General features: G+C 34.9%; 1 protein-coding gene across 2 annotated transcripts in view; it reads left to right on the top strand.

Annotated features, from left to right (window-relative positions):
- The window catches only part of LRRC7 (leucine rich repeat containing 7), a 455066-nt gene that overhangs the window by 163398 nt on the left and 278579 nt on the right, over positions 1-13089 (top strand). For both annotated transcript variants that reach the window (XM_065928451.1, XM_065928441.1), the window contains exon 5: positions 11941-12030. In XM_065928451.1, coding sequence (XP_065784523.1) covers positions 11941-12030 — 90 coding nt within the window. The remainder of the gene's footprint in view (positions 1-11940; positions 12031-13089) is intronic.

Below are 13089 nucleotides of genomic sequence, written 5' to 3'. Positions count from 1 at the left end.
AATTACTGTAGATTTGTAATAATTCACACAGTCAGGTAATGTGAGTCCTTCAACCTTCTTCTTTATCAAATTATTTGGGCTCTTCTATTCCCTTTGCTTTTCCATATATTTTGTAAATCAGCTTGCCAGTTTCTACAAAAATATGAAAACCTTATGGAATTTTGATAATGGCTGTGTTGAATCTGTAGATAAATTTGGGCAGAATTGGCATGTCAAAAATACTGAGTATTCCTTTCGCTAAACATAATGCATATCTATTTTACTCCGAGTATTTCATGTTTAGGGGTAGTTATAAATGAGTTATCTATCACAAAAATACAATTGATTATTGTATGTTGACCTTAAATCCTGCAACTTTAATAGATTCATTTAATGGTACTAATAAATATTTTGTAGATTTGTGAGAGAAAGCATGCAATTTTCTAGTAGATCATCATGTCACCTGAGAATAGAAACATTTTTATTTCATTCTTCCCAGTCTATAATTCATTAATTTATTTATTTAGCCTTATTGTCCTGGCTAGGATCTCCTGTATAATGTTGAACAGAAGAGGTGAAAACAGTCACCATTGCCTTGTTCTCAATCTTAAGGAGAAAGCATTCAGACTTTCACCATTATGTATGATAGTTACTTATTTTTTTAAATAAATGCCCTTTATCAGGCTGAGGAAATTTTAAATAACCTATTTCTCACTTCCTTTTAAGCTCTTACCAACAGGGCTCTCAAAACGTAGATTCCTACTCTCAAACTTTTCAAGAAAAGCTAAGCTTTCTCTATAATGCTCTTCAATAGTTGTGCAGTCCCTGACCACCTCCTGACTCCAAAGCCAGTCCACAATTTTTAGAAATTTATTACAGCAGAATCCAAATTTCAGATACCAAAATGAGTGTTAGTTTTATAATTCTATACAAGAAATCACCACACACTTAGTGGTTTAAAACAATAAATATTTGTTATCTTTTAGTTTATGTAAGTCAGGAATCTAGGCATGCTATAGGTGGGTTCCCTTTTTGAGATTTTCACCAGGCTACTATCAAGGCAACAGGCAAGCTGTGGTCTCATCTGGAGGCCCAGCTGGAAAAAAATCCATTTTCAACCTCATTCAGCTTATTGGCAGAATTCATTTCCTTGCTGTCATAAACCTGTGAGCTGCAGCATTTTTCTGGCTGACAGCTAGAGGCCATTCTTGAATCTTAAATGCTGGTGCAATCCCCAGTCAGGTGACCCTCTCCAGATGTAGTTCACAACACAGCATCTTGTTTCTTCAGGGCCAACAGATGAGTAGAATGAGCATCCTAGTAAGACAGAGGTGTATAACATACTATAGTTTACAGAATGACATCCTATTTGTCACAGTCCATTAATAAGAAGCAAATTACAAGTCCTACCAGTACTCAAGAGGAGAAGATTTTGCAAGGGCATAAACTTCTAGGGCTCCAAAATCACTGCAGATAGTGACTGCAGCCATGAAATTAAAGACACTTGCTCCTTGGAAGGAAAGTTATGACCAACCTAGACAGCATATTAAAAAGCAGAGACATTACTTTGCCAACAGAAGTCCATATATTCAAACCTATAGTTTTTCCAGTAGTCATGTATGGATGTGAGAATTGGAACATAAAGAAGGCTGAGTGCTGAAGAATTGACGCATTTGAACTGTGTTGTTGGAGAAGACTCTTAAGAGTTCCTTGGACTGCAAGGAGATAAAACCAGTCAATCCTAAAAGGAATCAATCCTGAATATTCCTTTAAGGGACTGATGCTGAGGCTGAAATTCCAATACTTTGGCAACCTGATGCAAAGAGCTGACTCATTGGAAAAGACCCTCATGCTGGGAAAGATTGAAGAAGATGATAGAAGACGAGATGGTTGGATGGCATCACCAACTCAATGGACACTAGCTTGAGCAAGCTCCAGGAGATGGTGAAGGCCAGGGAAGTCTGGTGTGCTCCAGTCGATGGGGTCGCAAAGAGTGGGACACAAATGAGAGACTGAACAACAACGAAACTTATAGGGCTTCCCAGGTGGCACTAGTGGTAAAGAATCTGCCTGCCAGTGCAAGAGATACAGGAGATATGGGTTTGATCCCACATCTGGCTCAGGTCCCACTTCTGGGTGATCACTCACCCAGAGCTAGATATCCTGGAATGTGAGGTCAAGTTGACTTTAGGAAGCATCACTATGAACAAAGCTAGTGGAGATGATGGAATTCTAGCTGAGCTATTTAAAAGCCTAAAAGATGATGCTGTGAAAGTGCTTCACTCAATATGCCAGCAAATTTGGAAACCTCAGCAGTGGCCACAGGACTGGAAGAGGCCACTTTTCATTCCAATCCCAAAGAAACGCAATGCCAAAGAATGCTCAAACTACTGCACAACTGCACTCATCTCACATGCTAGTAAAGTAATGCTCAAAATTCTCCAAGCCAGACTTCAACAGAACGTGACCCATGAACTTGCAAATATTCAAGCTGGATTTAGAAAATGCAGAGGAACCAGAGATCAAATTGCCAACATCTGCTGGATCATCAAAAAAGCAAGAGAGTTCCAGAAAAACATCTACTTCTTCTTTGTTGACTCTGCCAAAGCCTTTGATTGTGTGGACCACAAAAAACTGTGGAAAATTCTGAAAGAGATGGGAATACCAGACCACCTGACCTGTCTCTTGAGAAATCTGTATGCAGGTCAAGAAACAACAGTTAGAACTGGACATGGAGCAACAGACTGGTTCCAAAATGGGAGGGGAGTATGTCAAGGCTGAATATTGTTACCCTGCTTATTTAACTTATATGCAGAGTACATCATGAAAAATGCTGGTCTGGATGAAGCACAAACTGGAATCAAGATTGCCTGAAGAAATATCAACAACCTCAGATATGCAAATGACACTACCCTTATGGCAGAAAGAGAAGAAGCATTAAAGAGCCTCTTGATGAAAGTGAAAGAGGAGAGTGAAAAAGTTGACTTAAAACTTAACATTCAACTAAGATTGTGGCATCCTGTCCCATCACTTCATGACAAATAGATGGGGAAACAATAGAAACTGTGAGAGACTTTATTTTGGGCCGTCTCCAAAATCATTGCAGTTGGTGACTGTGACCATGAAATTAAAAGACGCTCACTCCTTGGAAGGAAAGCTACGGCCAACCTAGACAGCATATTAAAAAGCAGAGACATTAATTTGTCAAGAAAAGTCCATGTAGTCAAAGCTATGGCTTTTTCAGTAGTCATGTGTGGATGTGAGATTTGGGCTATAAAGAAAGCTGAGCACCAAAGAATTGATACTTTTGAACTGTAGTGTTGGAGAAGACTCTTGAGAGTCACTTGGACTGCAAGGAGATCAAACCAGTCAATTGTAAAGGAAATCAACCCTGAATATTCATTGGAAGGATTGATGCTGAAGCTGAAACTCCAATACTTTGCCCACCTGATGGGATGATCTGACTCATTGGAAAAGACCCTTATCCTGGGAAAGACTGAAGGCAGGAGGAGAAGGGGATGACAGAGGATGAAATGGACATGAGTTTGAGTAAGCTCCGGGAGTTGGTGATGGACAGGGAAGTCCGGCGTGCTGCAGTCCATGGGGTCTCAAAGAGTTGGACACGACTGAATGACTGACCTGAACTGAACTGGATCGGGAAGATCTCCAGGAGTAGGAAATGGCGCCACACTCAAGTATTCTTGCCAGAAAAATTCCACGGGCAGGGAAACCCAGGGGGCTACTGTCCATAGGGCTGCAGAGAGTCCCACACGACTAGCAACGAAGCAGCAGCAGCAGCAAACTTCTAGAGAGATCTTGGGGGCCACCTTAGAATATAGCCGATCTTTGATATCTGTTTTGCTCAGAGTTTTTGTTGTCAATAGATGTTGAGGTTTGTCAAAGTTTTTGTCTTGTTTTTTAAATATTATATATTGCCACAGTTATATAAATAAATTTACCTGAAAAAAAATAAATTTACCTGGTCATGAAATATTATGCATTTTATTAATGAATGCCTCTGATTTGATAGTATCTTCTAAGGATTTTCCCATCTATATTCATGAGGTATATTAGCCTGAAATTTTTTTCTTATAATTTCTTTCTGTGGTGTTGGTATCAAGATAAAGCTGGCCTCATTAAAATAGTTGGGAATATCATCTTCTATTTCTTGTAAGAAATTGTATAGTATTGAAATTATTTCTTCCCTAAATATTGATAAAATTTGCAAGTGGAGCATTCAAGCCTGAGCTTTTCTTTATGGGAAAGTTTTTATTACAAATTTAATTTCCATAATATCTATAGTGTTATTCAAATTATTTACTTTTCCTTGACTCATTTCTGCTAGTTTGTATTTTTAGGAATATGTATATTTCATATTTTCAAACTTATTGGCATCTTATTTTCCATAATATTATTTTATTAGCCTTTTAATTCTATAAGTTCTCTAGTGATGCTCTCTGTTTTGTGCCTTTTTTCTTTTTTATTTGATCAGTTATACTAGAGATTTATTAATTTGCTCTATTAAAAAGAGATTTGGGTTTCATTTTTCTTTCCTGATTTCTGTTTGTTTTCTTAGATACAAGAAATCTACAAAGTAGTTAAGTCATGAAAACCTTAGAATATGAAAGTTACAGTTTTAAGTGTTATATTACTAGGTTTAGTTTTAGATGTGAACTTTATAGTATAGTCTGAATGCCTTAACCGAGTCAGTGGTGAAAATTATTACAATAAAATTGAGAATAACAGCTTCACAATTAAAAAGTTAAGACCATCATTTTTTGAGAACCTAGTGTATCTCAGGCTTTTAGATACATTATTTCATTTTTATCTTCACAGAAAATGTGGAGTAGAAAAATATTATCTGCATTCCCTTTTACATATGGAAATGCACAAAGATAGTGTAAATTCCTGGGTTCCTTTTATTATGTTTCACAAATTATGGGGGAACAGTTTGATTTTGGTTTAAATTGAAAGATACACTTTGAAAAAATTGAACATTCTTAATGCCCAGCAATAAGAAAATTGCTAATAAATTATGGTACATCTTCCACATGGATATGAAGATTGTATATAGGATGATTATATATCTCTGCTCAGGTCTTCCCAGTTTATACCTCATGATGTGGCATGATTAATAGCAGTTCCCTCTAAACTCTCAAAAATGTCCCAGTTTGACTGATAGATTATAGTCACTCTGATTTACAGCAAAATTGAAAGATATTTACAAAGTAAAGGGAGAAATCATGATACAAGTTTGCAGTGATGTTAAAATAGTTCATTGGAAATTAGATAAAAAATAAATGCATTAAATGAAAATAATAGTTTAAATGTTTCTGATATGTTCTGTTAATTTATGACTTTAAGGTTATAAATTAAAATGCTTAGATGCAAAATACCTCTCCAATTAGAGCAGAAGATTTTACTTTGCCTTCTTAATCACAACTTATAGCTCCTAAAATTTTAATTTGGTTTGACGTTCTACTGGAGGTCAAATGCCTGTAATATGTTTTCATTAAACTTCTAAAGTAAACACATTTAGAGAAGAAAAATGTTGAAACAAGGATGTCTGGAGCCAATCTTAATTTGTCTATTCCAACAATAAATTTAGCACTAATAAAAGTATTTAAATTAGTATTCTACCTAATATTGAAAAATTAGAACAAAAACAATAAAAACAGAAGTAATACAATCAATCCTATTTAGTGAGGCTTTAATATGGAGCAGATAATCATTTAACTCTTTGGACCAACTCTGAAAGAGGAATTTAGTTTGATCATTTTACAAAAAAAAAGGAAACTGAGTCTTACAAAGATTAAGTAATTTGCAAAAGTCACAGAGATGAATAACTGAAAGAACTGTGGTTAGACTTAGATCTGACATCAATGTCCACGTGCTCAAGCACTAAATATTTTGGGTGTCTGATTCTAGTATCATTTATTTATTGTAATTTGAATATGCTGCTTTTAATTTAAGCCATTACTAAAATGAAAACGTTTCCTTAGAGAGAGAATTATCAGTATATATATTTTTGAAATGCTTTGAACTTTCAAATAAATCTGTCAACTATGAAAAACCAGCAGTTACTCTAGGAACATGAAAGTATTTCATTAGAGTTCACTTATTTAGTGTAAACTGTTGGATTTCATTGAATATCTTGGAGGAGGATAAAGACAGCCCATGATTTTCATCTTCTTTAAGTTTAACCTAGCTTGCTGAAGAATATCTTCTTCCTCACAGGTTCTTGTGTGTTCCTCCAGAAATGCTGATATTGACAAGTGAGACCATTAAAACTACAAACCACACCATAAAGTCAATAATAAATAAAGTTGAATATTTTTTAGCAGATCTACTGACTATATATTTTTCAAATAATATGTTTTCAAAGTACCATACTAGGTCATTGAGGAGATTTAGAAAATTCCTTCTCCTCAAAGAATGTGTAATTTAGTTCAGGAATAAAAAATTCTTAACACTTGTATAAACATAATTGTCATAGCATTTTGCTAAATCTATGAATATAATGCTGTGAGGAAGGTGAGGAATAAGGCATTAATTTTGAATCTCAGTGCAGAGTGACCATTCAACAAATTCTTGTTTAAGTAAATTGAAATTAAAAAATATACATGCTATTAAACAAAACATACTGTATAAATATACCCCTTAATTCTGCATTTTTTAAAAAAGAAAAATTTGATATAAAATGTCAGCACATCTCTGTCTATAAGCAGACTAAAAAAACTGTCTTACATTGCATTCTGGTTTTTTCATATAACAGTTTTGGCTGTCCAGTCTTGCAGTTGGAATCTGCCCAATGTTGTCAATTCTCAAATCCTTAGAGAAGTGTTCTATGTAACAGCCAGGTTTTCCTGCATCATAAACTTTCTCAGAGAAGCAACATAAAGAAATATATTTTTCATCAAAAGAAGTAGTATAAAGTAATATCATTTAGTACATACATGGGTAAAATAATACACTAAGGTAAGCTGGGTAGTTCAAGTTGTCCTTATAATTAAAAAATTAGTATTTTTAAGGAATTTTATTTGCTAATAGTTACGATGTTTGAACCGCAGCACACCAGGCCCCCCTGTCTATCACCAACTCCTGGAGTCCACCCAAACACATGTGCATCGAGTTGGTGATGCCATCCAACCATCTCATCCTCAGTAGTCGCCTTCCCCTCCCGCCCTCAATCTTTCCCAGCATCAGGGCCTTTTCAAACCACTCAGCTCTTCGCATCAAGTGGTCAAAGTATTGGCGTTTCAGCCTCAACATCAGTCCTTCTATAAACACCCAGGACTGACTTCCTTTAGGATGCAATGGTTAGATCTCCTTGCAATCCAAGGGGCTTTCAAGAGTCTTCTCCAACACCACAGTTCAAAAGCATCAATTCTTCAGCACTCAGCTTTCTTTATAGTCCAACTCTCACATCCATACATGACTACTGGAAAAACCACAGCCTTGACTAGATGGGCCTTTGTTGGCAAAGTAATGTCTCTGCTTTTTAATATGCTTTCTAGGTTGGTCATAACTTTCCTTCCAAGGAGTAAGCGTCTTTTAATTTCATGGCTGCAGTCACCATCTGCAGTGATTTTGGAGCCCAGAAAAATAAAGTCAGTCACTGTTTTCACTCTTTCCCCATCTATTTGCCATGAAGTGATGGGACCGGACACCATGATCTTAGTTTTCTGAATGTTGAGCTTTAAGCCAACTTTTTCACTTCCCTCTTTCACTTTCATGAAAAGGCTCTTTAGTTCTTCATTTTCTGCCATAAAGGTGGTGTCACTTCATATCTGAGGTTATTGATATTTCTCCTGGCAAACTTGATTCTAGCTTGTGCTTCTTCCAGCCCAGCGTTTCTCATGATGTACTCTGCATATAAGTTAAATAAGCAGGGTGACAATATATAGCCTTGTTGTACTCCTTTTCCTATTTGGAACCAGTCTGTTATTCCATGTCCAGTTCTAACTGTAATTTCCTGACCTGCATATAGGTTTCTCAAGAGGCAGGTCAGGTGGTCTGGTATTCCCATCTCTTTCAGAATTTTCCACAGTTTATTGTGATCCACATAGTCAAAGGCTTTGGCACAGTCAATAAAGCAGAAATAGATGTTTTTTTGGAACTCTCTTGCTTTTTTGATGATCCAGCAGATGTTGGCAATTTGATCTCTGGTTCCTCTGCCTTTTCTAAATCCAGCTTGAACATCTGAAGTTCACAGTTCATGTATTGCTGAAGCCTGGCTTGGAGAATTTTAAGTATTACTTTACTAGTATATGAGATGAGTGCAATTGTGCGGGTAGTTTGAGCATTCTTTGGTACTGCCTTTCTTTGGGACTGGAATGAAAACTGACCTTTTCCAGCCCTGTGATCACAGCTGAGTTTTCCAAATTTGCTGGCATATTGAGTGCAGCACTTTCACAGCATCATCTTTCAGGATTTGAAAGAGCTCAACTGGAATTCCATCACCTCCACTAGCTTTGTTCATAGTGATGCTTCCTAAGGCCCACTTGATTTCACATTCCAGGATGTCTGGCTCTAGGTGAATGATCACACCATCGTGATTATCTGTGTCACGAAGATCTTTTTTGTACCGCTCTTCTGTGTATTCTTGCCACCTTTTCTTAATATCTTCTGCTTCTGTTATGTCCATACCATTTTTGTCCTTTATTGAGCCCATCTTTGCCTGAAATGTTTCCTTGGTATCTCTAATTTTCCTGAAGAGATCTCTCATCTTTCCCATTCTATTGTTTTCCTCTATTTCTTTGCATTGATCACTGAGGAAGGCTTTCTTATCTCTTCTTGCTATTCTTTGGAACTCTGCATTCAAATGGGTATATCTTTCCTTTTCTCCTTTGCTTTTCACTTCTCTTCGTTTCACAGTTATTTGTGAGGCCTCCTCAGACAGCCATTTTGCTTTTTTGCATTTCTTTTTCTTGGAGGTGGTCTTGGTTCCTGTCTCCTGTACAATATCACAAACCTCCGTCCATAGTCATCAGGTACTCTATATCTAGTCCCTTAAATCTATTTCTCACTTCCATTGTATAATATTTAGGATTTGATTTAGGTCACACCTAAATGATCTAGTGGTTTTCTCCACTTTCGTCAACTTCAGTCTGAATTTGGCAATGAGTTCATGATCTGAGCCATAGTCAACTCCCGGTCTTGTTTTTGCTGACTGTACAGAGCTTCTCCATCTATGGCTGCAAAGAATATAATCAATCTGGTTTCGGTGTCGACCATCTGTGATGTCTATGTGTAGAGTCTTTTCTTGTGTTGTTGGAAAGGGTGTTTTCTATGGACACAACTGAGCGACTGAACTGAACTGAACTGAGTGATGTTAACACAACATTTTAGATCAAAGGTTTTAGCATTCTTCTCATTTTACATGTATTAATCTTCTTTTTTCAGAAATTATAAATGATTTCTTTTCTTGAATGATTATAGGAACCAAAGGAACATCAAAGTAAAATAGTAGTTAAATTGAATTGTAATCTGTTGAATATCTGTGCCGTTTTCATGAAGACTATTATACTACCAGGATATGAGTTCTAAAGTAATTAAGGAAGAAAAACATAGAGAAAATAAAGATCTCCAGTATATTCTTTTTTACTTTTATAAGATAAAGTGTATGCCTATGAGTCAAGCATCAAATATCCTCTAAAACCTGTCCCCTACTGATACTCTCAAATATTAACTACTAATACTCTTATTCATAAATATTATCTCTAGAACCTGTGTTCTCTTTGTAACCCATCTCAGGTGAATTTTTACCTCTTCGCTGTAGCTCTCACTTTCCCCAGCTCCTTTTCCCCTCTTTTCTGCTTTTATGAATCCTACCTCCCTTTGGAAGCATATTTATGGAAGCATCCTCTAAGAAGTCATATACAAACAATCCAGCTCCAAAATACAAAGTGAAGCAGGATGTTTGTAGCAAAAATAATCCACCTAAGATCAATGTCATAATAGCATATAAACAATTCCTACTGAATTGTTATAAAAATATTAATTGTGTTTAGTTTGGGTTCCTCCGAAGAAAAGTTTAGAAAAGAATTCAAGCAGTATATTTAGAAAATGATATCAGGAAATATCAATTAAGGATATGTTATCAAGCTATTTACTAGTATGGACACTGGACCTTAAGCTTTCTGGGGATCTCTGGGAAGGAGTTTAAACACACATCACAGATTTGGGTGAGAGAGTTGAGGTATTTATACTGCTGCTAATCATTAGGTGAGAGCTAGTCATAAGGATGTTACTCTCTTCTAACCAGCAATATAGCTTAAGTAATCTCTTGTACACCAGGATATATGTTCAAAAATAAATAGAATATATAATAGAAATACAAACAAAAACTAGAAACAACTGTAATGTTCAATTAGATGAAGAATGATTTATAAATTGTGATATATTCATACAATGAAATACCATGGCATGGTTATCAGTCTTCTACATCAAAATGAATGAATTTCACTTAACTAATGAATTATTTAATAATTTGAATTATTATAAACCCCATAAAATATTCATAGTGTGATTTGATTTAGATAATATTAAAAAAAACCAAAACCACATGGCTTTTTTTCAGGGATTTAAATAGGTGTGGCAAAACTCCGTAAAAAACAGAAAAGTAACCATCATTTAGGAATTTGTGGAGCAAATAGAAAGATGTAGTCAGGGCGGGACAGCCAGAGGGTTTTAAAGATACTGGTTCTATTTGTTAAATTATATTGTGGATACGCATATACTCTTTTATATACATAAAACATTTCATAAAAAAAGACTGGTCAGAGGAAGAGAAACCATGGGATGAAACTCAGATCTAGTGTTCCAGGAGTAGGAAGAAGAGTAGGGAAAGTAGTATGGTAGAAGCCCAGAAAGAGGACAATTAGTGATGACAACTGTTGCTGGGCAGTGTGGGTTATGAAATAAAATGAAGTTAATAAATTGAGATTTAGAGGTCATCAGAGGCTTTGGCGAGTGCAGTGTCAGTAATGGAGTAGATGCCAGAAAGCAATGGCTTGAGGAATAGTAAAAAGTAGTCAGTAAAGGCAGCTTTTTAAAAAATTTTGCCAGTAAATACAAGGAAGGTCATAGGTTGTAACTTGAGGAGAAGGCAAATTTGGACACTGCTTAAAAATATTCTGTGAAAGAGCGTAGTCTAGTCTAAAGTGTAGAAAAAGGCATTAAAATATTTAAATAGAAATTAAATTAGTAATAATTCAATATCCTTTTAAGAAAAATCCTTGAGTTAAATCATTTTAGTAAAAATGATTTAAACATTTCAAGTAATTACTTTATCTCACTGATAAGATTTTTCCCAAAGGATGTTTTCTCAACTTTTAATTGACTTTTAAAGTCTTTAGAGTTCTGTTTATTATTTTAATGTTCTTGTTCATTTTTAGTGTGCATGAATCAGGTCAGTTTGAATTATAATGCATGTATCTGTTGGGCCTGCATTAAGGAAATTATCAATTAATGGACAAAACACTCTTTCCCTCCTCATATTGGGCATCTTTAGCCATCAGTGTCACAAACTGCACACAACTTCCAATGATTAAGTGAAAGAGTAGATAACCTTGCCTGACTATACATGTGAATTTTCTATTGAGAAGAATCATAAATTTGAAATTATAAAAGATAGCATATATCTTGAAATTTCCATAAAAATATCTCACTCGTGTTTATAAGGCTAGGGTAACAGTAAGAAATGATGCCGCTGACTTTGGCAGTGACATAAATCTCTGCATAGGAGAGCAGTGTGGAGGGGTGAATGCCATTTATTTCAATAACAGGCAAAATTTTCAAGCTGTAACAACATGCTCAATAAATTCTTCCATTACTGTGATACCAAAGGAGAGCTGAAAAATGTATTACACTTCTATTTTTTCTCCTTAGAGATATATATTTTTGTTCTGTTTCTATGGCAACATCTACGCAATGACTAAACCTTTAACTCCTTTCTAGACTCCCTGATGGCTTCACGCAGCTTCTGAATCTGACCCAGCTCTACCTGAATGATGCCTTTCTTGAATTTCTTCCAGCCAATTTTGGAAGGTAAGAATAAGAAATTTAAATGATCAATTTTATTTCACTTAGGTAAGTACTTAACCACCTTCAGTAGGTAAGGCTTCAGAAGTGACCCCTGTAATTAAAGATACCCTCACTTTTATCCAATAAATGAGACCATGCTAACTAATGAAACATTTTGAAAAAAATAAAGTAAAATTAGGCCTTTACATGTCATAAATAATCAGATTCCAGATGAGTTAAAGAGTTAAATATTTAAAAAAAATAAAATCAGAAATGATCTGGAAAAATATACATATGTATATTTTTGACACTTGGGTTAGATAATACTTTTATAGCATAGAAAAAAAGTAAAATACCATAAATGGATATATTTGAATACATACATGCCTTTAAAATAAAATAATATTAGAAAATATTTTAAATTTTAAGGTAATGAATAGGAAAATATTTCTACCATATATGGAAGGCAAATTAGATCCTTAACTTACAAAGAATTCTTTCAAAGGAGTATAAAGTTAAGATTTCATTAGAAAAAATGGGTAAATAACATGTGCAAGCAGTTCATAATAAGTGTACAAGTTGAAAACTCAAAAAATGTTTATCATCATAAATAATAAAATAATACATATTAATATGTGAATAAAGGGCCTTTGTGCTCTAAGCATATCACAGAAACTATAAAACTGTTTAGAGTGTGAGGAAAGAGATAACTTCACACTGCTGATGAAATTGCAAAATGTCATGTACTCTGTACAGGGCAGTGTGCTTTAAAAGATCTGAAAGTGTTTATAACCACTGCCTTTGTAATACATTTCTAGAAATGTATCATCATATATCACACTAGGACTTATGGACAAAGATGTTTATCATTATTTACAATATGAAAAATATGGAATCACACATCCGTCTAGGAGATTGCTTGAATATATTATGGTACATCCATATAACAATGTAGGAATTTATCATCTTGACTAGAGACATATCTTTTAATTCCTATGATGTTATGTTTAAATCTTATCATAACTATATATAAACTGTGCTTCCTATATGAATATGAATATGCAAGAAATAAAAGACAATTTC

The sequence above is a fragment of the Muntiacus reevesi genome, chromosome 1 (genome assembly GCF_963930625.1).
Source record: "Muntiacus reevesi chromosome 1, mMunRee1.1, whole genome shotgun sequence".
NCBI classification, from domain to species: Eukaryota; Metazoa; Chordata; class Mammalia; order Artiodactyla; family Cervidae; genus Muntiacus; species Muntiacus reevesi.
Note: the sequence above shows the minus strand (reverse complement) of the source record. Positions and strands in the feature narration are given on the sequence as shown.